Raw genomic sequence first — 27549 nt, 5'->3', positions numbered from 1 at the left:
GAATGACACAGTCATTTTGAAAGATAGTTTGGTAGGTTTTTTTTTTTTAATTTTTTATAAACATATATTTTTATCCCCAGGGGTACAGGTCTGTGAATCACCAGGTTTACACACTTCACAGCACTCACCAAAGCACATACCCTCCCCAATGTCCATAATCCCACCCCCTTCTCCCAGTTTGGTAGGTTTTTATAAAACTAAATATATTCTTACCATATAATGCAGACATTATGCCACTTGGTTTTTACCCTAATGAACTGAAAACTTGCCAAACAAAAGCAAACACATTGGTGTTTATGGCAACCTTATTCATAATTACCTAAGCCTGGAAGCAATGGAGATGTCCTTCAGTAGGTGAATGGATAAATTAAACCATGGTATATCCGGAAGAGTAGTATTCAGCCCTAAAAATAAATGAGCTGTTAACCCATGAAAAGATGTGAAGGAAACTAAGAAGAATATTACTAAGTTCAAGAAGCCCATCTGAAAATGCTACAGAAATACCTCACGATCTGTAAAGGGCAATAAAGCAAAGCACAATAGAACAAGGTATGCCTGTACATACTGCATGATTTCGACTCTACGACATTCTGAAAAAGGCACAAGTCAGTAAAAATATCAGTGACTGCCATTGGATGGGGGTGGGATGGACACACAGGTAAAGCACAGAGAAGTTTTAGAGCAATGAACATACTGTCCATGACACCATAATGATGGATATATATCATTATGTATCTGTCAAAACCCACAGACAATACCAAGAGTGAACAGTAAACTATGAGATGTAGGTGATCATAATGTATCTGTAGAGGTTCATCAGCTGTAGCAAATGGGACACCTTGGTGGGGGATGTTAATAATAGGGAAGTTGTGCATATGCGGGGCCAGGGATTGTATGGGAAATCTCTGTACCTTCTATCTCAACTTTGTTGTGAACATCAAACTGCTCTAAAAAATGAGGTCTTAACAAAAAAGAGTAGCTGGGTAATAGAAAAACAAAAAGAGAGGGAAAAATTTACATGGTTGCCTACTAAGCAAAAATGAATATTACTTCTGGCAACAGTTAAAGTCATTTAGTGAAAGTGACAGCTAAAGAAGACAATTTGACAAGAGTCCTTCTAGGACACTTAAAAATTCATGACCCAATAGATTTGTTCACCTACGGTTTCTTCTGTTTGGTATGCAGCCAAAGTTTTAGTAAATTGCTTTAAGAAGCTCTAATTATTTATCATCTACCTACAAAAGCTAAGTATATTTTAATACTTACTAAATATTTCTGTAGTTGTTCTTTTCTCTCTTGTTCCAGTGAACTGACTATAACTCATAACCGTAATTCTGTCCTTTGTTCAGTGAGAGTAGCAAAATTTCATCACGTTGTTTGAATTCTTCTTGTGGGGAAGTGAGAAGTTTGAATTTCTCTTATCGGGACTGGGCTAGGGTGGGAGGGTGTTGAGGACATTCAGACAGAACTGAGCATAATGTTCCAGAGTGCATCCAAGGAGTAAAACTAAAACTGAGATCCAAGCAAGCTGTCTAGGCACAGCATCTGTGTAGTGTGTATCTCATGGGAGCACTGGTCACACAGTGAGGCAGCCAGAGGGTAGACACTACTGAGGTGGAACCCAGCTTTGAGCTGTCAAGCCAGACATGTCTTGTTCAACTGGAGACCTCGAAACAGAAGGCAGGAGATGGAAGACTAGGTGATTTCCAGAACAGGTGCTGAAGTTACAATCCCCTTTATATAGAACAACAATGGGTTCCCTCTGGTAAGGAGGGCGCCATTAAAATCACAGCAAACTCCAAAGGGATATAAAAATCATGTACATTACTACATTAAAATGTCATGACTAGCTTCAATGTGTAGGACATAAATTGGGCCATGGCCATCTTTTTGGTTGTATATGGATTTTCATGGTATTACAATATTCAAACAGTGTTTTCATTATTATAATGCTTTTACGTCCTCTCTTGCCAGTCTCTTTTCTGAGATGCTTTCATCTACATTGTGCTCTGGGGGCTTGGCAAGCCCTCCTCTTACATAAGCTTCTGTAATAGGGCTGACCCCATAGTTTAAACTACAGCAAATTCCCTCAGGTGAGAGGCAGAGCAGAGAGCTGAATGCCCTGGGTTCTGTGATCCCTTCTCTTCCCCTTTGAAGAAAAAAGGGCAAATTAGGAATTTGTCCTAATTTCCTGTCTTTCATGATTCCCTGTTTTATGACTTGCCTCCCCCTCTTCGGACCCTGAGAGAGAGGTAAGGTAATGTGTTAGTACAGTGTGCTGGGTTGCATATGTTACACAGAACAATTGCTGGACATAGTGTTGTCCCTGCCGTCATGACCCTGAACACCCCACTGTTAACCTGGGCATGCGTGATAACACTGGCAGCGCCACTTTCCAACGAGGGGGCTCTTGACCCAGAGAAAGCATTGATATTGTTTTCCTCAAATGTGTGTCTCTCAATAAATAAAACAGTTTCCATTTAAGTTGATATTTGTTATCTGTGGTTAAAAATAAAACATGTGAACATATTTTTCAGGGAGAAGAGATTCCGTAATGGCATATAGGGTATGATTCCAATTTCACAATTAGTCAGGAAACAAAAATATTTACAGTACTTACTTCTAAGTGATAGAGCTATGGGTGACTATTTTCTTCTATATATTCTAATAAAAAATTTTTTAAAAAATTACTGCTATAAAAATATTACTGCTATATAGGGTACCCAAATTTTAACAGAAAATTCCAACTGAACTCTTATCAACACGAAGTCATAGGATACTTTTGCTCTTTTTTCTGAAAACACAAAATTTCATAATTCACACAATTGGCTAATGTTAGCAAAATCCAAAATTAATAAATAGAATACTATATAAATAAAAATCTGCTAAATGTACATATAAACATATACACTTATAAATACAATACCCTTGGAAGGGTAGAAAGAAGCTAGTAATGGTCTTTAGAGAAGGAAATTGAGTAACTATAGACATTACTGTGTCTCTGAGATTTTTGGTACTTTTGTGTTATGTAAATCTTTTTAAAATTAAAGATATAATTAAACACAAAGAAAAATAAAAACACATGTTTAGATTCCTTCAACTACTCTTTTCAGTCACTTTTTGGTCCTTTCCTTACACATAAAGCTCTTTTCCATTGTTAGATTAGTTTGCTCTGGCTTTGATTTATTTTGACTTACTGCCAAAAATGTACGATCTCTCCTATTGCTGTGTTTGGATAATAAATAACTAGAACCTGTTTCCCCACTAAATGTTTCAACACTGAATGTTGTTGATAATTTTTCCTTCTTTGTAAAACCTCTCACAATGCTGCTATTAAAGAAGATGTAACTGCTGAGTTTGACCCTGATTTCAGGGAGGTGAAGTTTTGTTTATAGAAAAGCCTTGAAGTTACAATTAAGGTATATAACCATGATTGTCACAGAACGGTTGCCAACTCAAGGGCCACGTCTACATACTCAGGAGTACCCTGACTCATTCGTGCAAACTCACTGGGATAACCTAGTGCTTTTCTCAGTTTTCAACTTCCTCCTTTCAATTTTAACTTCCATTTACTACCTTGTTTCTTCTGAGACTAAAAAGGCATGAATCAGATGTGTCAAGAGAAGGCATGAGGCAGTTCAACAGAGCAAAGATAATCCTTTCAGCAATGGAGGCAAAGATGGTTTCTCAATAAGAGAAAAAACATGGACTAGATGACTTCCCGAAGTCTCTTCCAGAGTAGCTTGCACATATACAATATTTACTTTTGTTACCTCAGGTTTAGGTTAACTATGGTTTGCAGATTGTTCTCGTGGTTATACAAACTCTGTATGTGTTAATTTATAAATTTTGACACTAACGGATGACAGGTGGCTTGTGTGCAAAGACCGTGGTATTTAAACATTCAGAAGAGAAATAAGGACATGAAGGAAATAATGAACATTGAAAAAGTGGTAAGGTTAATAAACTCGTGGCATAAATTAACTACCTCAGCACTCATAAATGTTTCATCTGAATTTCTGAGCATCTATTTAGTTAGTCAAGGTTTAAAGCATTAAAAAGTAGGGGAAAGGTTGATGGGGCAGGAGAACTGAGAAACTTCTGAAAAACTACTATTTTAATGTGAGTGGAGGGGACCAAGTAGACCACTAGAATGAAATCAAATTCCACAAGGAGGCAGACAGAGAGCACCGAAAGATCTAAGCAAAGAGAAGTGCCAGTTGTGGAAAATCAACAAGCTATAAACCATCTGAATAGAATAACAAGGGAAATAGGAGTTAGAAGTGAGAAAACAGTAATTCAAAGTATTGAGAGTAGAAGTTAAACATGCCAGCTAAACTAGATATCATCATGAAGGAAATATTTTATTTTACACAGTCTGAAAGACTGATTCTGAAAATTGTTCTTTAGAGTTACACAGTAGGGGTGCCTGGGTGGCTCAGTGGGTTAAAGCCTCTGCCTTTGGCTCGGGTCATGATCCCAGGATCCTGGGATCGAGCCCCACGTTGGGCTCTCTGCTCAGCGGGAAGCCTGCTTCTCCCTCTCTCTCTGCCTGCCTCTCTGCCTGCTTGTGGTCTCTGCCTGTCAAATAAATAAATTTAAAAAAAAAAGAGTTACACAGTAAGCAAAAATAAGAAAAACAAAGCAAAAACACAAACAATGATCAGAGTGCATGTATGAGATTATAGCTCAACAATGGCATGTATAATGGTGGGGCCAGTTTAACTCACCGGTGTGGTAAACAGTTTAAAATTGAGAACATTTGCATACTGAATAAACGTCTTATTCCATTTGATTTTTAAAAAGTGCTCTTTAGAAAGCAGGCACGATGTCAGGGAGGGGCAGAGGGCAAGAGAGAATCTTAAGCAGGCTCCATGTACGGAACAAACACGAGGCTTCATCTCATGACCTGAGACCATGACCCAAGCAGGAATCAAGAGTCAGGTGCTTAACTGATTAAGACACCCAGGTGCCCCATATTGTCTTTTTAAGTATTGATCATTAACTCACCACAAATACAGACTTTCAGTAAATTGTGCTTATTTTGAAATGTCTTAGTCACATATGGTTTTATACATATTATGTATTTCACATACAACTTAAAAAGGGAAAGAGAATACAGACAATTCTTTTAAATGCAGAGGTTTTTTAAAAGATTTTGTTTATTTATTTGACAGAATGAGAGACAGCAAGAGAGAGAACACGAGGGGGACTGGGAGTGGGAAAGGGAGAAGCAGGCTTCCCACTGAGCAGGAAGCCCAACATGGGACAGGGCTCTCAATCCCGGGACCCTGAGATCATGACCTGAGCCACATAGGCTCCCCTAGATAATTATTTTAGAGTCAGGAGAGAGTTTTTGCTTTTTTAAGATGGCAGGTAATGGTGATGGATTGATCCAATAGGGAGGGTAAAATCAACTTACAGGAAGAAGAAAGGACACTGGCAGAAGTGATATCCTTGAGGAAGCCTGAGGGGATAGAGTCCATGGCATTAGTAGAGAAGTTGTCCTTAATTAGAAGCAAACAACTTGCCAGCTGACATGGGTAGAAATGCAGGTAAGTTGATAGGTGTGGTGTTGAGAGAGTGCACGATCTTCGTATTGTGAAATGATGAGAAAGGACTTTAGCCCTTGTGGCATCCAAAACTTGTCAGGGAGAGGGAAGCAGTGGGAGTGGGCTAGAAGACAGGACATGAAGGTTAGAGAATGGTAAGCCTGAAATTTTGATTTTGAGGGGGGTGAAGAAACAGAACGACAGCTCTAGGGAATGGTGCCTGGAATGAGGGGCTCAGAAGGGGTGGTTGAAGGAAAGATCTCAGGATAAGAGCAAGTCAAGGAACAGGTGGAGAGGCCTGGCGATTGTGTGGGCCATTTGCCTGATTAGAGAAATCACCGGACATTGATTTAGGAGCTAGAGAGAGGGAGAAGGTATGGAAAGTTGGACGAAGGTCTAAATTTTTCAGAGAATAGGAGTGACTAGTAAAACCTCACCATAAAAGCGGGTAGGTTGTTGTTGAGTCTGGAGTTTGATGTTATGTGCACTTAAAATTAATATTTTCATAAGTATGTAAACATTTTATTAATAACCATAAATATCTGCCCAGAACAAAGGCTACATCAGACACAACTAGTTTATATTAAATGAAAAACACCAAAAATATTTTTATATATTTAGCAATAAAACCAGAGAGCAACTTTCTATCATGATCATTAATGTTATTCCTAACCTTAAAGGATGAATAAGAAATCTCCAGACTCGGAAAGTGGTCAGCTACCTTCCAACTTGAGAACTGTGAGAGGATTAAGTAAGAATACCAAGGAAGCCTTTGGAATAAGACTTGATCAATAGTAAGTACCTGTTGAAAGTCATGAGAAAGTAGAACTAAATGTGACCTCATATGAAGGAAAAATTCCCAAGTCTGCTTTGCCACATTTCTTTATATATTATCTCAAACCAAAACCAAACCCAACTTTTATAACTAAGGTCACCTTGATCTATACTGGTTTTCCCTAACTTGTAGGGCCAGGTACTTTTTCTAGTATTTCTTAGAAGAGACTTGTGTTAAGTACATAAACTCTGCTTCTGGATGTTGTAAAGTCCTGGGGGAAGGATGTAATAATTGAAGTTGTGACAACTAGCTAACAATATTTTTCTAATCATGCGGTATGTATTAAGATGCCAAACTCAGAATCCATAACGTTAAATATATTTGATCACTTAAACATAGCAAAATCAAATGAATAAACCTTAAACGGGGTTAACTTTTTAACTTTAAACAAGGTTATTTTAAAAAATTTAAATTTAAATTCAGTTTAGTTAACATATAGTGTATTATTAATTTCAGTGGTAAGTTAAGTGATTTGTCACTTGCGTATAACACCCAGTGCTCATTACATTACGTGCCCTCATTAATGCCTATCACCCAGTTGCCCCATTCTCCTACGCCCCTCCCCTCCAGCACTCCTTAGTTTGTTCCCTATAGTTAAGAATCTCTTATGGTTTGCCTCCCGCTGTGTTTTTATCTTATTAGAAGGCAAAAGAAAAACTGAGAAAATGTAACATGTGGGATGAAAAAGAATATCCCTAATATATAAAGAGGTTTTGTAAAATAATAAGAAAAAGACAAACCTATATTTTTTTAAAAAAGGGCAAGAGATGTGAATATGAATAGGGATTGAAGAGAAAATAAATGGCTAATGAATATATAAAAAGGTATTTTGACTTCTCAAACATTGTTAATGAGAATGAAAATTAGAACGGTATTGACTTTTTGGTTGTCAGCTGGTAAATTTCTATCAAAATCCCTAATATGTATACATATTAATCAGCAATTCCACTTCTAGGAATTTATTCTAAGGAGATGAGGTGACAAAATCCAAATCATAAAAGAGTGTCTCAGTATCAATAACAGTAGCAAAACATTTGTAAGTGTCCGTCGTCACGAAAAGACACATCCAACGGATTACTGAATGAAACGAATATGTTATAAAATAACCTGTGTAGTTTTGGTTACATTTATGTAAAAATATATGTTCAAAATATATGTGGGTGTGTGCGCATGGGTGTGTGTATGTGTATGTAAATGTCCCAACTGATGCCTGCAAGGATGCTTCCCAACCATGTGAACAGTGATTATCTTTAAGCAGGGGGATTCTGATCATCTTTACTTCCAAGTCTGTGCTTTTGTATATTGTTTCAATTGCATATGAGGACTGTTTACCACCCTGGTGATTAGGTTATCCCTCCTCAGGGTTGTCGCTCTTACTCTCCCCTCAGCCTGGAACACCTTCTAGCCCTTTCAGTTCTTGGCTGTCATGTCCCCCATTGGAAGGGTTCGCATTTACTACCATATTTGAAATAGAAACCTTACCCCTCTGAGCCCATGCTCCATCCCTTGTCTCCACTTTGGTTTTCTCCATTATACTTACCACCATCTAATATGTTTTAATTTATATTTGTTTATTAACTTGTTAGTTATCACCTGACTCTTCCCCTCTCCCACTAGAAAGTTAACCCCATAAGGGCAGGACTTTGTCTTATACTGAGCTGTAACCCCAGAGCTGGGAACAGTGCCAGTTACAATATCAGGTACTTAATACATGCACATATATGTGAATCGAATATTCTTGTACCTGTACTCTAATTCCTTACAAGAAATTCTCCAAAAAGGCCTTGATTAAAAAGGAGGAGAATGATTAACTTATGAACACTTCAAGTATTACCTTACATTCAGGTTAATTTTTATGTTGAATTTTACTCAGCTGAAGTTTAATTGAGCTCTCAATGTAGGGGGGAAACACATATTTTTTTTTCTTCCAAATCCTTGATCATCTTTGAATCAAATTAAGCGCCTTGTTCTTAAGCTGCTGAAAACCTGTTGCTCACAACAGGTAAGAATCCAGAAAAGAACACATAGAAATTTCAAAGAGGCAAACACTGTGAACTTCCTTCTCCCCATATTTTGGAATCCAGTTTTCTTGGCCAGATGAAGGGACTCTGGGTGTCCCTCTGCTGACACAGGAAATATGAATCTGATGCTACTTTCCACCACCCCAAGCCCAGGCCTCAAGGAAAAGGGCCCATCCCTCCACCCTCGCTGTGGCAGATACTATACTTGGATGATCTGATTTCATGGTGCTGGTGATATTTAGGATATGGTTGGGGGGGGCCCTCCATGTTGCATTTACCTGTTTATTTCTCAAGGGCTGAACCACTTCCCTAATGCACAACTCGAGATCATTGAGGTAGTCTTTTTCCGTCTGTATCAGCTCCTTAATGATTTTCGAACGCTTTGCCATCATTCTCTGCACCTGGTGCTCCTCCTGAGTTAGGGTCTCAGTGGCAGAAGCCCCGGCCTGGGGAGTCATCTTTTCTGTTAAATAAAAACATGTATGTACAAGTGAGACATTCTGCTGAGGTTTCTTCCTTCATCATTACAAACACTGTTGGATTGCTTTTAGCAAGGAAAAAGGCACAAAGTGTCTTCGGAGTATGTTCTTAGGAAGAAGAGTGTAGTAGTTTGCCCTAAGGTTGGAATCCTATGAAACTATGAGCAACAAGGGATGAGAGAAGAGATACTTCTGACTAGTCAGCTGAATGACACTTGACTGTCATGGCTTGTCTTTAAAATATCCCTTTGTTACTATATTAAGCTATAAACCTTGTCTTCAGGCTGGAGATTAAAAAATGTATTAAAATCAGTTAGAACTTCTTCTGGATACATTTGCTTTTGAATCAAGGGATGATTTTTAATTAGTAAGTGGAACGCCTTCCCATTTTGCCCCTATTGTTAAAAATAATTGTCCCTCTTCATTCATATGTGGAATATAAGAAACAGCACAGAGAGTCATAGGAGAAGGGAGGGAAAACTGAAAGGGAAGTAGAGGGAGAAAAACCATGAGAGACTGTTAACTCTAGGAAACAAACGGAGGGTTGCTGCCGGGTGACGGGCATGGAGGAGGGCACGTGATGTAATGAGCACTGGTGTTGCACACAGCTGATGAATCACTGAACACTACATCGGAAACTAATGATGTACTGTATGTTGGTGAATTAATTTAAGTTAAGAAAATTGCCTTTCATTCTTAGTAATATGCAAACCTCAATGACATGGAATGAGGAGTGAGGAAGTGGTAGACTGAATACAGGTCAACTAGGATTTTTCACAGCCCATCTTCAATATCAGGCGTATCTTGTTATTTCAAAATTCTTGAACTGCCAAATGGAAAATTTCAATGAAAAAATTCACTGTGCAGGGGCACCTGGGTGGCTCAGTGGGTTAAAGCCTCTGCCTTTGGCTCAGGTCATGATCTCAGGGCCCTGGGATCGAGCCCCGCATGGGGCTCTCTGCTCGGCAGGGAGCCTGCTTCTTCCTCTCTCTCTGCCTGCCTCTCTGCCTACTTGTTATCTCTGAGTGTCAAATAAATAAATAAAAATTTTTAAAAAATTCACTGTGCAGAAGAGATATTGAGATAAATGGGAAGGCTTACATAGAGCCAGAGTTATAATATGAGAAAGCTAAATGTCTTCAAGAATGAGCTTCCTACAGCAATGGAAAATTTTGGAAGCCCCAAACGAGGTCACAGATGAAGTCAGAGCAGTGATGGATAGTACGGCAGTGTGCGTGTGTGTGTGCGTAAATGAATTTTCTTTGAGCTTGAAGTCATCACAAATTTCATGTTCATCTTAATGTCTCCCATTGCAAAAGTAATTTTATTTCCTTTAAAGTGATTCTTTACAGGATGTGTTATAGATACTTAATAAACATTTGTTGAATTATTATAGAAAAAAAAAACTAAAGTGATTCTTTTTTTTAAAAAAAAGATTTTATTTATTTATTTGACAGACAGAGATCACAAGTAGGCAGAGAGGCAGGCAGAGAGAGAGAGAGAGAGAGAGGAGGAAGCACGCTCCCTGCTGAGGAGAGACCCTGATTTGGGGCTCGATCCCAGGATTCCGGGATCACTACCTGAGCTGAAGGCAGAGGCTTTAACCCACTGAGCCACGCAGATGCCCTAAAACTAAAGTGATTCTAGTAACTGGTACGTGATATCTTCGATGCTGACACCACCTCCTGAGAATGTAGACCTTTACAAAAGGGCTTATAAAGGGTCTGTATGGAAAGAAAAAAAAAAGTAAACAGTGTATGGAAACAGAAATAAAGAGAGAATTTTCTCTCGGCTCACTCCAGAAACAAGGCTAAAACAACTGGAGAATCATTCCAGTAGAGGGTTCAACATAATTCTCAACGTAAAGAGACAGCTCCTAGAAGAAGTAAGGAACACTCCTCTCTCCTTGGCCCATTCATCCCAGGAATTCAGCCAGAGGCTCCATAATCAAACATCTGTGGATGTTGGTTGAAGGTATTTCCAACATTAGTTTGACAGGTACCCTAGATGGGTCTTTAAGCGATCCTGACTTGCAAGTGAATACGCTTCCACATCCTCTGCCCAGTAACTACTCTTCCTTTAGCAGAAAAGATGATGGATTTGACAAATGGCCTCTGAGAGCCCAGAGTTTTACAAGGCTGGGGACATTTGGTGCCAAAGAAATAATCTAATTAAGTTCTGTAAGAAGAAAAAATCTATGCAAGGAAAGAGAAGGAATGCATGAGGAGGTCTGTAGCTTTCATATCTTGAGTTATGTTATGAGAATTTTTGGATGCTTGCTAATATTTTTTGTTGGAAAGTAGAAGAAATCTGCCTCTTAGCATCCCAAATTCAAAAGGAAACGTTACAGTGAGGCATCTTTCCTATGAATTATTTTGGATCTAAAAGAGGAAGGCAGGTCACTGAGCAGGAGAGACGCAGTGAGCAGGTTGTATACACAAGTAGACCTTTGTGAGCCTCTTTAACAGGGCAGAGGGGGAACGATGGGGGTTCCTTTCTCCTGGGACATATGAATTAGCTCATAGAAAGAAACCTTGCTAGTAGAGAGCCTACAAACCGGTTCAGATTGAATCCAGTTATTACCTAATGCCTTGAAAATAAAAGGGACCCTGTTGAAAAACTGTTTTGACTGATACCTACTTCTCCACATTCTAAACTTTTTGTGCCTTATAAAATAATCTGTCAATGATTTGGAGGGCTAGCAAGGAGAAAGAATTCTTCCCTAAGCATTGGCAAAGAAATATCCCTAAAATCCATTCTCAGGTTCCCTTTACTCCTGAATTCCAGGACTCAATTACTGTACCAATTCAACCTATTTCACAGATTTTCCAGTTATTGCACTTTATTTTTTTTTAAGATTTTATTTATTTATTCGACAGCCAGAGATCACAAGTAAGCAGAAAGGCTGGCAGAGTGAGAGGAGGAAATAGGGTCCCTGCTGAGCAGAGAGCCCGATGCGGGGCTTGATCCCAGGACCCTGAGATCATGACCTGAGCGGAAGGCAGAGGCTTTAACCCACTGAGCCTCCCAGGCGCCCCTCCAGTTACTGCACTTCAAATGTCCAACATCAGATATATCAATTAAAAACTGCTTAGATTTTCTAATGCAGGTCCACAACGTGTTCAGAGCCAAGTTAGGGGAGTCACGGTGATGGAAATCAAGTGTCATTCAAGATATTGATTTTCAGAAACTTCTCCCTTCAGGTATGAACATCTTTTCAGAGAATCTGGAGTTCATATCTTATGAGATACCTTTGTTTCCTCTTTTGACACAAGTTTACTGCAGAAACAAATGGCTTGCATCATTTCATGATCCGATCTCTAAACACTTTCCATATTTGCCTTTTTTAAGCCAACAAACTCTTCACAATGCACTGTGGGGACAAGTTTTATTTTTATGAGATCCTTCCCTACTTTTAAACTTGCATCTTTTAGTTATGCTATGTTTTATAAAACATTTGTAACACATGATTATTACCAATGTAGATCACCCAAATCAGTCAGCTATAATAACCTTTTTTTTCTAGATAAAGGAACAGAGGAGCTAAGTATTTAGGAAAGAAGGAAAAATAGAGTTCATTCATTAGACATGAGTATTTTCTAGCAGTTAGCTTAAATTACAAGACTATGTCAAAATTAAAGTGAGACAGGCCCAAAGGCTAGATGGTTTTAATCAAAATATGCCGCTGGTGGCAGGCGGGGGTAGCTGAGTGGCTCAGTTGGCTAAGCATCTGCCTTTCACTCAGATCATAATCCTGAGGTCCTGGGATAGAGCCCCACATCAGGCTCTTGCTCAGTAGGGAGCCTGCCCCCACCCAACGCCTGCTCACACGCTCTCTCAAATAAATAAATAAAATCTAAAAAAAAAAAAAAATGCCACGGTGCATGCAAACAGTTTCAGGTAAATGGCATGCTTTTCCTAATCTTCTATTTCTTTCACACTCAAGCTTCATTTTTCCAGCAGTGATCATTAATTTTCACTATTCGAGCCACAGATTTCATAGGTAACCTGTGGAAATTCTCAACAGAGGAAGTTTATGTAAAAGGAGGTGGCTGCAGTTTGGGGAAAGAATAATCAGACTTAGCATCAGCTCTGCCACTCCTAGCAGCAAGAACATGGTGGATAAATTAGATAGCCTCACTGAGACTCAGATTCCTCATCTATAGAATAGGAATGAAAACCATCATCACGTCAACAGGAAGACTGAATTAAAGGAGCATCTGTATGTGGAAGCTCCTTGAGATCTTCAAAACAACCTAAGTATTCATTATTTCTATAGACATTAGAATGCAAGGTTTCATTTCTCTACATTCTCAAACTTTTCCCCCACCTTGGGCAAACAGCTATCCCATTTTATTATAGTTACCAACTTGTCAAGAAAAAGGCATGTTTCTGAAGTACGGGGAGAGCCATGTTCAGATGGGAGAGGAAGTGGAGAAAAAAATAGGGGTGCTGCTCTTGGAGGAAAGTGAGACTCAAGCTGGGGTTTGGAATCCTGAGCAGCTTCCCTGCATTGGCTGTATGTATGGGGAGAAACTTGGTTTTTAAGGAGATGAAAAGGAACCCAAAGGGAAGAACATCGTTGGGGAGGTCTGAAGACAATCTGCAATGATGGTCCAAGTTTTGCTTCATGTACACACTTTCTGCTTTGTTGTTGTTGCTACTGTTACTGATGTTTTGGGGTGGATTTTATTTTTTTATTTTTTTATTTTTGTATTTATTTATTTGAGAGAGAGAGAGAGAGAGAGATTATGAGCAGGGGGAGGGGCAGAGAAAGAGGGAGAGGGAGAAGCCAACTTCCATCTGAGCAGGGAGCCCAATGCAGGGCTCAATCCCAGGACCCTGGGATCATGACCCAAGCTGAAGGCAGATGCTTAATGGACTGAGCCACCCAGACACCACTTTGGGATGGATTTTAAAGAGAGGTAATTGTTTGTTTGGTTTTTTCATATGATAAAATAATACGTATTGCAGGGATTAAGTGCCTAGACTGTGGACCAGATTTTCTGGGTAAACTACACCTCTAATACTTATTAGATCTGTGGCTTTGGACAAGTTATTTAACTCTTTTTGTGTCAACTTCCTGATCTGTAAATTAAGGGTAATATTAATAAAACCTTACAAAATGATTATAAAGATAAAACGAATTAATGTTGGCTCAATTCAGCAGTGCCTGGCAATATTTAATATAGTAGATATTCTGTATATATTTGCTATAATTATCAAATGTAATCCCTATTTATTATCTGTAATATAATTTTCACTGTATTATTGGTTGTATTCCTGTTTAGGCCATAAACTTTCCCAGATATTTCCTTGTGATTACAAGCATATGTACAGCAGATAGTTTTGCTTTTTCTCAGTTTTTGTTTTGTATTAATGGACTCATATTCATATTCTTTCACAAATTGCTTTTTCAGCCGTGTCAGCATTTAGTGGCTATCTTTTCTTAAGTATATGTATGAACATATATCTTTATTCTTTATAAGAGCAGAATACTTGTCAGGCACTGCCATTTGCCTGCCCAACAGGTAATCTCCTGTTGTCTTTCATAAACTGAACACTGAATAAATAAAAATGCTTATTTCTTAGATTCTTTTTCAATCTATGGTCCACTTATGGTCAATGAGATGTAAGCAGAAATCTCTGAGAGGGGCTCTCAGGACTTGGGACAAGGAAAACTTGGTTGGGATACCTTTTCTTTCACCTTGTACACCTCATGGCTGTTGCCTTCTTTTTCCTGTCTGGCATGTGGATGTGAGTCCTGAGGGTGCAGTAGCTAAGCTGGGACCATGGTGTGATCACCATGGGAATTAACACCTTTGCACAGTGGATGATGGTGTGGAAAAATAGGAAGAGTCTTCCTCCTAGACATTTTTTCTGAGATACGTAAATTTCTAGGTGTTAAGCTCCATTTTTTCTATTGCTTTTAGAAAAGTGCCTTCCTATCTGATAGGGATCTTTGTATCTGGAAGTACAAGTGCTGTAAGTAACATAACCTAAAATATGAAACCCGCCTAATAGGGGAGGAAGGATATTAGGAAGACATTTTGCAATCTGGAGCATGGGTAATCATCACTATTTAACAGCAAAATATTTGTTAAATCTGTATCTCTGCATGCCAAGGCATGTAATTAGGGGAAATGGTAAAAAATAAAAAATGCTGGCTTGTATTGATTATTTCATGCTACTTTCTACACAATTGTACAAATGAGATATGAACTCAAACCACAGCTAGTCAATCTATAAGGAGAGATAGAAGAAAAAAAAAAAAAACCTAAAGAAGATATTCTGCTGGTGGTCTTTTATCTAAATACACTGAGAGTGCCAATTGCATTGAAAATGCCAACTGCTTCCATCTTCAAAGTGAATCCCAAGAGATTGCTTTAGCAGGTGATGAGACTGGTGCCCAAGAACTTCTTCCACAGAGTTCTTTGCCATTCAAGAGAATGTAAACATACTAGCACATAAATTTGAGGGTGGTACCTGAAAGACTACTAATGGCCATTAGACTAAGGGCATTCTACTCAATCCTGCCTACTTGAGTCCCCCCTATTCATCCGACTCTGTTAATCTCCCTGCTGGTCTCTCTGGATCTCTGTTAATCTACTGTTGTACTTCTGCTTGGAGAGATATATGGGCTTTGGAAAACATCTCTGGATATTAGTGGTCCCGAAATAACTTTCTGCTATTGATATGCTTTCTCCTGGTTTCTATAGTCTGGATTCTTGCCCATTGTAGTAGGCAAAATAATGTTCCCCCAAGGGAGGTCCACATTCTAACCCTCAGAACCTTTAAATGACAGGTTACCTTTCATGGCAAAGGGGATTTTGTAAATGTGATTAAGTTTAAAGAATCTGAGATGGAGAGATATCTTGCATTATCTGTGTAGACCCAATCCAATCACCTTATTTCTTAAAAGCAGAAGAGCAAAGCAGGAGAGAACGCAAGAGAGGTTAAAGTGAAAGGGACTTGACTTGCCATTGATGGTTTTGAAGATGGAGGAGGGGCCTAAGAGCCAAGCTAATAGCCAGCAAGGGAGTAGGTACCAACAATCTGAAAGAGTGAGGAATGGATTTTCGCCCTCAAACCTCTAGAAAGAGTGCAGCTCTAACCTCCTTGGTCTTAGCCTGTGAGACTCTAAGGCACTTTCAACTCAGCCACTGTGGACTTTTGACTGAGAGAAAATGTGAGATAATACATTTGTGTTATTTTAAGCTATTAAATTTGTGATGCTTTGTTACAGCGACAACAAGAAACTAATATCCCCACATATGCTAATCCCTAAAAGAACATGTTCCCCAGGGTTTAGACTGGGGAACATTTTTTAAGAACATTGAACTACAAGCTTGTAAGACCCCTTCTGTCTTCTAGTGTTCCTCAGCAATTCTTGCCGCACTACCAGTTCAAGACTGCCTATGCTGCAGCAGCTTTGTAGCCCAACATATAAGGAGTTCCTCAATCCGGAAGCCTAACTCCTAAGACCTGACCAAAGTTGCTTTCAAGAAGGGAGAGTTTACTACTTGCAGCAAGCAATGAGATTGCTGGGGATAGCTTCCAAAACAGTGTCTCCAGGTACAGCAAGCTTAGCTTGGTTATGTTGAACAGTTCTCATCTTGTGGTTACCAAGAAGCTCTACAAGTTCCTGTTTTCATCTTGCCATCTCCTGGTTCAGCTTTTTCAGGATGTTCTGCAAGTGTAACTGAACCAACAGGGTTAAGGCAGTAGATTCAAATTTTCCACAGCAAAAGTGGCCGTCAATCTTGCTGATGACTTAAGCTTCGCTAATGAAGCAAACATGGGACTATCTGTTGGACTTCTTCTTTCAATCTACTTTTTAGCCTTTGTTCAGTTGGTTTTGAGAATGGGCCAGAAAAATCACACTGGGAAGGTGGATGTAGGGTTGGATAACATTTTCAATGACATAAACATTAAAGATAAGCCAGTGGAGAGAGGAAATAGATGTATGGAAGAAAGGCAGGCCACGCCTTTCACAGACCACAGAAAGGCAATCCCAGCTTGCCTGAGGGAGATTCAGAGACTTTGGAAAATGCCAGATAACACACTTAAGGATTCATTTAAAATTAAATTTAAGGGCGCCTGGGTGGCTCAGTAGGTTAAGCCACTGCCTTCAGCTCAGGTCATGATCTCAGGGTCCTGGGATTGAGTCCCGCATCGGGCTCTCTGCTCAGTGGGGAGCTTGCTTCCCTCTCTCTCTCTCTGCCTGCCTCTCCATCTACTTGTGATTTCTCTCTGTCAAATAAATAAATAAAATCTTAAAAAAAATAAAATTAAAATAAAATTAAATTTAAAAATTTGTTTAAAAATTAAACTTAAAATTCATTTGAAAATACTCCCAATGAGTGGATAAGCCTTCAAAAATGTGTAAGTAATCTTCTGAGGGCAGGAGCAAACTTTAAGCAGTCCTGGGAGTTCAGTGAGGCTAAAACCACCAAACCACCTGGAGGCATCTACAGATGCTGGTAGACTAGGAAGATGAGAACTTGTATGTGGGTGATGAGGAGGCAGGACGTGTGGAACTGGCATCTGAACAGCAGTGGAGCCTGACTGGAGAAACACCATAAAGTCAGAAGAGAAAGGAAAAAGGAAAGGAAAAGAAAGAAAGAAGAAGGTGAACTACTACCTCAGAGGGAGAGACCTCAATAGGAATCATCTGTCTCAGCGATGGCTCTGGGTAGTGATAGAAAAGGCAGGATGGGTGGGATTCCCCAATAACTTCGGGACATTGGTCTGCTCTCATCTGAATCTGGGGCTTGGATTCACTGAATGCTTAACAATAATTAAGAGCCTATTATGAGCCTCAACTTGTCCTAGGGGCTGGGATACAGCAGTTTATAAAACATCAAAAAACAGATCCCTTTCCTCATGGAGCTTAAATTCTGGTTATTTAGAATACGAATTTATTTAGTGTACCAAAAGGTGGTAAGCAGTATGGGAAAAAGGAAAGCGATGAGGTCTCCTAGGAAGTGCTAAAAGGTGTGCAATTTCATTTTATTTTTTTAAAGATTTTATTTATTTACTTGAGAGAGACAGAGTAAAAGAGCAGGGGTTTGAGGCAGAGACCGAGGGAAAGGGAGAAGTAGACTCCCCACTGAGCAGGGAGCCAGATGTGGACTTGATCCCAGGGCTCTGAGATCATGACTTAGGCCCAAGGCAGACAATTAAGGAACTGAGCCACCCAGGCACCCAAAATGTGTGCAATTTTAAACAAGATAGTGGGGAAGGTCTCAAATTCAGCAGGTTTAAAAGATGAGAGACAGTCATGCAGTTATCTTGGGTATGTAGTTTTCAGCAGAGGAGCCAGCGAGTGGAGAGGATGTGTATGGCCTATTCAAGGATCAGGAAGGAGGCCAGTAGGGCTGAAGTGGGATGGGCAGGTGGGTTGGGTGGTAGCGGGAGAGGCAGGAAGCAAACTGGAGGCGTGGGCAGCTTGGCGGAGACTGTGGTGCTTAGTAAGCATCTTAAACATTTAAACTTCCTAGTGTTGCAGAAAAGATAAAAGTATTGACAAAATTTAGATGCTTTTCAATTAGGCATGCATGTTAAAATTTTAAGGTCATCCATTAAAATCATGGAAACAGCAGGTAAAACTTCAAAACCCATAGATGCAAAAATGTCATTTGAAGGAAAAAAAAATTCAAAAGAAGAAAAGAGAAAACAGAAAGAGAGGAAAAAATACAAGATAGTAAAGCCAAAATATGACAAATGTAGTGAGTCAAATGGCAAGCATACCCAACTGGGTTTAAAAAGAACAAGCAATTTTGTGTTGTTTACAAGGGAGACAAAATAAACACACAAAAAGTTTGAAAGTTAAAAGTAAAAAGGGTTACAAGCCAATAATAATTAAAAGAGAGACAGTGAAGCTCTTTTTATATCTGACAAAATGAACTTGAAGGCAAAAGTAAAAGTAAGCACTATATAATGATGGATTATTCTTCCTGACATGAACATTTTAATTTTGTGTGTACTATATAACATGGTTTCAAAAGTGATGCATAAAGTAAAAAAGTTGCAAGAAGAATTTGATAGATCATCTGTAATAATGATGGTTTGGGTTTTTTTTTTTAAGATTTTATTTATTTATTTGACAGACAGAGATCCCAAGCAGGCAGAGAGGCAGGCAGAGAGAGACGGGGGAAGAAGGCTTCCTGCTGAGCAGAGAGCCTGATGCAGGGCTCAATCCCAGGACCCTGGGATCATGACCTGCACCAAAGGCAGAGGCTTTAACCCACTGAGCCACCCAGGCACCCTGTAATAATGATGTTTTATAAACACATTTCAGTAACAGGTCACTTAGGATAGAAAAAAATGTGTGCTCAATAATCAGAGATTTCCCTTTCTTTTTATTTTAAGATTAATTTTTCAAAATTTAAGTTCAATTAATTAATATATAATGTATTATTTGTTTCAGGAGTACACAATTTTTAAGGACATACACAGCTTTTATGAAGATGTACCATATTCTAGGCCATAAATTTCAAAGCTCAATATTTAAGAATTATGACTACAATAATGCAATTGAATTAGAAGTAAATACCCAGGAAAAAATTTAAGTCCTATTTGATTTGGAATTAAATTAAAAAAACTCCTGAGTAACTGATGGGCCATAGAAGAAATCATAAAAATAAATAGAAGATACTTGTTTCAAAAGATAAGAAAAATATTACATTCATGTGAAATGTAGCTAAAGCATTACTTACAGAAAATATGTAGTCTTAAATTCATGTATAAGAAAAGAAGCAAGACTATAAATTAATGATTTAAGAATCTAGAAATTAAAAGGTGAGAATACATAAATCAAAGGGAAATACAAGAAAGAAAATTAAGAACAAAACAATGAATTCGAATAGAACTTCAATTAGGTCTCACTTAATTTCCACAGATATTTTGCAAGGCATATGAGCTCACATGAGAATACATTCTAAAACACACAAGGAAACAAGACACCATGAGTCAGATATGGGGGGAAAAAATAGCACAGTTATACACACAAAGCTTGAGATACTGAAGTTATTAGAGATGCATTTTTTAATAGGTCTAAAGAAATAAAAAGTGGTTTGAAATTTTAAGCAAGAAATAGGAAACTATAAAAATGACCAAGTAAGTTTTTTAGGATTACTTTTTTAATATTTTATTTACTCATTTGAGAAAAAGAGAGAGACCGAGAGAGAACAAGAAGAGGGAGAGGCAGAGGGAGAGGGAAGAAGTAGAATCTCCCTGACTTGGAGGCCCCTGGGGCTCGATCCCAGGACCTGGAGATCATGACCTGAGCCTAAAGCTGATGCTTAACCATCTGAGACATTCAGGAGCCCCAACCAAGTAGATTTTAAAAGAGTAAAATGTAACTTTGAAAACTAAAATTCATAATGAAAGTTTTAAAACTAGTGGAACAAAATGTCAATGACAGGGTAAAATAGTAAATTATACAAAGCAGAATTAATTCAAGCAAAAGATATTATAGAGAACGTAACAGAGAGAGGCGATGTGATGTACAATATAGGGAACACAGCATAGGGAACACTGAGAATTGAATGAGAGCATCTAACAAACGCTTAATTGGAGTTTCATAGAGTATAATAGAGAATGTAAGGGAGAGGCAATAATTGAAGTACTAATTGCTAAGGACTTCTCCGAATTTTCAAAAGACATTAATCCTCAGAATCAGAAATTACAATGAATTCCAAACAAGATAGAACAAATTAGAAAATTACACCTAGACATAGTGTTTGAAACTTCAATACAATGAGAATGAATAGAAGATCTTAAGAACAGGCAGTAAAAAAGGACACATTTCATAAAAAGGGATAATGAATAGACTCGCGGCTGCCTTCACAACACCAATGGCAGATCCAGAGGATAGTAGAATAATACCTTCAAAGGGCTAAGAGAAACAAACTGACACCCTAGAACTGTAAGCCTAGGAAATGTTTCTCAGAAATGATGGTAAAATAAACATAGTTCAGAAAAACAAGATCTTAGTTTGCCACTAAAATATCCTCATTAAAAATAATTCCAAAAGCTATACCTTGCTCAGAGAGCAAATGGTCCCGAATGGAAGCTTGAAATGCAGAAAAGAACAGGATGGAAATGAAGAGGGAAACATGCAAGCTATGGAAGATTATTCTAGGAAGGACACCTGAACTGGCAGAGAGAAATAAACAAATATAAAGTGTAACCCATGAACCTGGCAAAATTTTCTAGTCCTAAAATGTTAAACTTTGATGCTTTTCACATCAAAAGGGAAACACATAAAGAGGAGCATACCTTAAACATACTCTGGGGAAATTTCTAAATTCCAAAGATAAAGAGAAACTCTTACAAACTTCTTGGATGAAAACATTAGGAAGAATCTAGGACTTGAATTAAATTTCTTATGTGAAACATTAGATGCTGGAAGACGTTGCAATAACGTGTAAAGAATTCAGAGAGAAAAAGCCTTTGATCTTGGCCCCCTTGTTATTTCTTCTTTAGGACAAAAGGCCATTGATTTCAAGTATAGGAGAATTTGGAATGTAGCCACTGTTGTAATCTCTCTGAAAATGTTATCTCACTAAGAATTCCAGTTAAATAAAAATAGGATCCAAACATCTCAGGAAAGTAGAAGACAAGATACAAAAGAAGCCCTTATAGAGACTTCCTGGCTCCAAACCCCCATGAAAACATTCAGCATATAAAAAGATCCTGCATGAGAGTTTAGAAATCTCAGTACTTTGAGCTCAGAGGCCTCTAGGAGGATTGGGATGGGACAAATATTCTCTATTGGGCCTGGAGAAAAAGCAAGGGCTTGGAGGAGCTTAGAGCGAAGACCAGAGAACACCTGTTTCTCCTGCTGTCCTTGAGGGTCTGATGTAACTCAAGGGTGGGAGACGAAGGTGATAATTAGAGCTGGTATTTTATTGAGGCAGAACAAATGCAAGAATAAAAGGGACCTTCAATAAGTACGGATGTCATGAAACAGGAAAGCACATGCGTACAGAACAGACACACATACACGAGACCTTCTGAGTATATCCAAAATTTCCCCCCAAATCTAACATTTATTATAGTAATCGAGAAAAAAAAAAAAAAGAGGAAAAATGTTTCAATGTCAGAAGCAAGTCATGTTTCAAAATTCACAATGGTTTGGATCTGGGTTTGGAATGCAAGACAACTTAAAAAAAAAAAAAAAGAAGAAGACATTCTTTCTTTCTTTTGAAAAAAGAAAAAGAAAAAAAGGCCTTATGGGAGTTTTAAAAATCACATAGAAAAGAAAGCTTATAAAAATGAGGAGTTGAAGTATAAATAGAGTAAATAGCATAACTGAATACATCTTTGTTCCAAATATGATCCTGGTGATGGAATGACCTTCACAGTTAATTATATCCTTGTATCTCACAGGCTGTGGAGCTGTATATCATGTGCGGCTCACATGACTAATGTACTTTCGCTGGGCTTCTTTTCTCATGCATCACATGTACGTCGCATCAAATTTCCTGGCAAAAATGTTATTTCAAGGTAATATGTATAATAAAAATGTTCTCTTGGTGTCACAACAATATTATTTCTCCTCTGACAGTATTGTTAGAATATCTACATTGATTAATACTTACCTGCCAATTCAAATAGGAACATATGTTGTGGATAAAAATAGTCGAGCATACCTTCTCACTCTTACAAAACATAAAGACTAAGTGACTTTACAGTGGAATTAACATAAAACGTCAAAAATATGACTGGAGAAGAGGAGCTGCTCTTAAGACTGTGCTTTTTCTCTTAGTGATTTTAATAACAATGTATTCCTCTTGCAGAAGGATGTATTTTTTTTCCCCTACTTTTCATTGTGGTAAAGTAACATGAAATTTACCAGGCTAGCCGATTTTAAGAGTCCCAATTTGGCGGCATTAAGTCCATTCACGTTGTGTGACCCTCGCCATCATCCATCTCCAGAATTTTCACATTTTCCCAAACTGAAGCTGCACACCCATTAAACACCAACTTCCTACTTCCTCCTCCCTCCAGCGTCTGGCAGCCACCATTTTCCTTTTTGTTTCTGTGAATTTGGCTACTCTTCATACCTCATGTAAGTGGGTGATTGCCCTTAGTGCAATGTTTTCTTTCTTTCCTTTTTTAAAAAAATATTTATTTATTTATTTATTTATTTATTTGACAGACAGAGATCACGAGTAGGCAGAGAAGCAGGCAGAGAGAGAGGGGGAGGCAGGCGCCCTGCTGAGCAGAGAGCCCGATGTGGGGCTCAATCCCAGGACCCCAGGATCATGACCTGAGCCGGAGGCAGAGGATTTAACCCACTGAGCCACCGAGGTGCCCCAGCATAATGTTTTCAAGGTTCATCTGTGTTGTAACACATGTCAGAATCTCCTTCCTTTTTAAGGCTGAATAATGTTCCATAGTATGTATATACCACATTTTGTTTATAGAAGTATATATTCTTCAAAATTATTTTTGCTGTTGAAACATTATACACTATTATTGCAATTATACTGGTTATAATATATTGTGATAGCCTGAAATAGGAGCAACCATGGGTACCTGTTATGTACCCATTCATTAAAATATAATTTTCTTCACACACTAAAAATGGGACCCTCCCCTCATTTTAAAGTTGACTAAATTGAACATGGCAAATATAGAGTGAAATTCACCCAGTGACTCCCAGAGGATGCAGAGGTGTTGGGATTTGAACCAGATGTGCTTAGCTCTGAAGCCTGGGCTCCCTGTCCTCTACCACCTGACTGCTTACGTTGCAATCAAGGTGCATGGCATGATGTGTGGTGGAATGGTGCCGGACTGGCAGACATACAGTTCGATACCCACCCTGCTATCAAGAGCCTGAGTGACCTTGGCCAAGTCATTTGGCCTCATGAAATTGCTTCATCTGCACAAAGACAGTAACAACTATAGTGATGGTAATGGTAATGCGGGCTAACATTCTTTTGAGTACTCACTTTATAGTAAATGCTGAGCTTGTCTTGTACTAGTTCTTTAATCCTCACAGAAGGACTACAAGGTAGATTTTTAAATTCCCTTCCTTTTATTTACACACAAGGAAGCTGAAACACACAGAGGTTATGGCCAAGGTCACATCACAGTAAGTAGCTTCAAACCTGAGGCAGTCTGGCTCCTAAACCTGCACTTTAACCACTACTCGCTGCTGGGAAGTTGTTAAGAATTGAGATAAAGCACACAAATTGCTTAACTCAGTGTCTGACACACAGAAACCTCTCAAAAAATGCCAGTCATTATTTTTATGACCATGATTTACTTGCCATTTTCCTATATCTGGTTCTGAATGGCTGCACCTGCTTTTCCTCTTTTTTTTTTTTTTTTTCTCTTGGAAATGTTCCAGGGGTGGGAGGGGAGATTGAGCACCCATCAGGAAATTACCTTCCTTCACCCTGGACCTGCTCTGGGAAAAAGCACAATATGGCAAAGACTTCAACACAGTCAGTTCAGGACCAGGCCAAACATGCACTCTTATTACTTAGGCTGAATTCAAATGAGGTAGGGATATGACACTTGAATGCTGCTTGGTATAATATAAACCCTCGAATTTTAAAAATCTAATTCTTTCCCATTTACCCTGAAGCTAAATCATCAATGCAAATGAGTTTCTGAGAAATTCACTGAAAATGGTGTGCTTCTCAGGAAAGTTGAAAGAGCAAGGGGATGACTAAAATAGGATATACGTCCTGCTAAAATATACATGTTATTAGTTTTAAAATGCTAGATCCTTATTTATTTGGATGAAGGTTTCTAGCTGATATTATTGATGACTAGCAATAAATAATCATGGATTTTGATATCTGTAAATATATTAAAATCTCACTTATCTCTTAATAAGGAGGAGGTGAGCTAATATTTTCATGCACCCAGGTTAAGGTTATATTCAAAGCCTTAACACCAGCCCTCACCTGTCCCCCATAACCCCAAGACCAGACTAGGCAGGCACACGTATACCATTCAACACTTACTCACTGAGCAACTTGCTAAGTCATTTGACTGTGGAGACCAACACAAGGACCTGATCCTGAATTAATTCATAATTCATTACAACCATAAATGTGTTCGCAATTAAACATGAATTTAAATGATCAGAATTGGACGGTATTAGCAATTTTGTAAGCTTTGTACTTTCTAGAGCTAAACCTTGTATTTAATTTAGTAGCAATTTTTAAAATTACATATCACATATGAACAGGTACTGTGCTTTATGTTGAGTACATAATAGTAAATAAAGTATCAGTCTTTTCTGTTATGAAATGTAACTCTAGAAATAAAGATAGGTTATTAAATTCACAGGCTAAATCAATACTTCCCGTCTCATCCCTAAAACATACCAAATGACGTCCATGTGCTTCTCCACTTAATGATTAGGTTGTATGTTTTTCAAGAATTAGTTGCGTGCCGCAGCAAACCTGATTTAGTTGTACTTCTTATTGTAATTAGGTTAACTTAATGAAACTTCAATCAATTGATGAAATATGAGAGTAAGAGTATTGCATGTTTCCATGAAAACTGTTTTAATGCTTTGAAATGATCTGATAAAATCACGTTGCCAAATATTGCTGCTCTCTTAGGAGTCGAAAGCGACAACTGTAAAAGATTTCAGAGAAAACTACTCTAGAAAGTTTATGCAAACCAAACTTGCATACACATATGATTACAATAAACTGTGACCTGTACTAAGCATAACACAACGTAGATAGAGTTCAAGCTTGTGGGAGAAGTGACACAAATGAAATCAGAAGGTTTTAGACTACTCATAAGGAAAGAAAAGGGTCCTAAGCAAAGGGAGTAGTATGTCCAAAGGGTTGGCAGCAAAAGAAGATTTGAAAAAAGCTTAGTGTGACTGAAGGGCAAACATCAGAGAATGTGGTAAGGGGATGGAGTCTAGAAAAATTATCTGGGGACATATCTCAAAGGTCTAATTAAGGAATCTTAAATTTCTAAGGACTCCTCAATCTAAGATCAGATTCTCTTTGCAAGATCCCTTTGGCCTCAGAACCAGATTTCAGGGAAGAGGGCAGGGACCAAGGCTGAAGGCAGGAAGGAAGCAAAGTGGCCTTGAACCTCTACAGTCTAGTCATGCGGGGAGAGACGGAGGCAGTCACACTTCGTCTGGTTGCCAGAAGGAGAGCGAGGATTGAAGAGATCAAGAGAAATTTAGGAGGTAAACCTGGTGTGCAATCGGTGTATGGGGCAAAGGAGAAGAAAAGTTAAAGCTGACTTTCAGATTTCTGACTGTTAACAGGGTAACGATGGCATTTAAAGAAACAGGGAACAATGGGGGAAAAAGCAGGTAGGGGCGACAAGGTGATAGAGCCCATTCAGTTCTATCTCATTATGTAGAAAAGGGAACTAATTTCGAAAGAGGAAAGTCTTTTACCTTAAGTACCAGAGTCAAAAATTGAATTCAGATCTTCTGACCATCACCCCTTCCTGGCAAGTCCCCTTTCTCCCCATACGGTGTAAACACCATCCATAATTCTATCTAGAGTTTTAGTCCAGACAGATCATTACCAACCCCCCAGATATGATTGTGGATGTTCTTTTATCCCCCTCTGTACCATATTTCATGTCTGCCCCCATAAACCCAAAAAACCTGGGCTTAGCATTCCATTGAACCCTCCTGACTTAAGTTTCACACAGTAAAATCTTTTATCAATTTCAATGGAAATCTGACCCGCAGGAAGATGAATGGAGCAGGCCTTCTGTGAAATAGGTTGAAAATAATTGCATGTCAGGCAGGTTTTGGAGAGGAGCCAGTGAAGTATTAAGTGAAAACGTGAAAGAGCAGACCCTCCACTGCTCAGAATTTGAAAGCTCAAACACTGGGGCAGGGAAATATTTTATTCTCATTCGAAGGGCATGTGATTTATTTCCACTGACTGCTAATTGCCACAGAAAGGAAAGGAGTGGGTTTCCAAGAGGAATGCAACAAAGCTTACCTGGCTTGAAAAATACTTCAGCGACAGTGGTTTGAATTTACAGACTCTCCAGTGAGCAGCATCACACAGCCAAAACAATTAGAACTAAATAAATGGGGACTTCCTGGAAATGTCTTTCTTCAAAGTCTGAGGCAGGAGAAGATTAGTGAAAGAGGACAAATTTTAAGGCCTGAATGGAAAGGGAACTTCACTGTATTCAATTTTCCTGTTGCAATTGTTCTACTGTGGAAACTGCAGAGTTTTGGCTTGATGAGAAATAGTGGTTTCATCCACTTGTTTGGGACCCATTCAACGAGTACTGATGGAGTAGTCATTGTGCCAGGCATTGTTCTAGATCAGTAAATCTCAGCCAGCAATTTTGCTTTCCTCCCCCCCACCCCCCCATCCCTTACCCCCAGAGATATTTATCAATATCTGGAGTCATTTTGGGCTGTCATGGTTGGGGGATAGCACGGGTGTGACTGGCATCTAGTGGGTAGTGGTAAGGGATGCTGCTAATATCCCATAATGCACCAGGCAGTGCCTTTCCAACAAAGAATTATCTAGTCCAAAATATTAGTGGTACCATTGTTGGGAAATCCTGTTCTAGATGCTGGCAATACAGCAGTGAAAAAAGAGAAAACCCTCTGCCCTTGTGAAACTTCTACTTTAGTGGTGGAAAAGAAACACTAAACTGATTAATAAAGAAATATC

General features: G+C 38.7%; 1 protein-coding gene across 2 annotated transcripts in view; it reads right to left on the bottom strand.

The window, feature by feature from the left end:
- ARHGEF38 (Rho guanine nucleotide exchange factor 38) overlaps positions 1–27549 on the bottom strand; it is a 170297-nt gene that overhangs the window by 126207 nt on the left and 16541 nt on the right. For both annotated transcript variants that reach the window (XM_032333060.1, XM_032333061.1), the window contains exon 2: positions 8687–8871. In XM_032333060.1, the coding sequence (XP_032188951.1) occupies positions 8687–8871 (185 nt within the window). The remainder of the gene's footprint in view (positions 1–8686; positions 8872–27549) is intronic.

Source organism: Mustela erminea, chromosome 2, assembly GCF_009829155.1.
Source record: "Mustela erminea isolate mMusErm1 chromosome 2, mMusErm1.Pri, whole genome shotgun sequence".
NCBI classification, from domain to species: domain Eukaryota; kingdom Metazoa; phylum Chordata; class Mammalia; order Carnivora; family Mustelidae; genus Mustela; species Mustela erminea.
The sequence above is the reverse complement of the archived record's forward strand: the minus strand, read 5'-3'. Positions and strand labels throughout refer to the sequence as shown.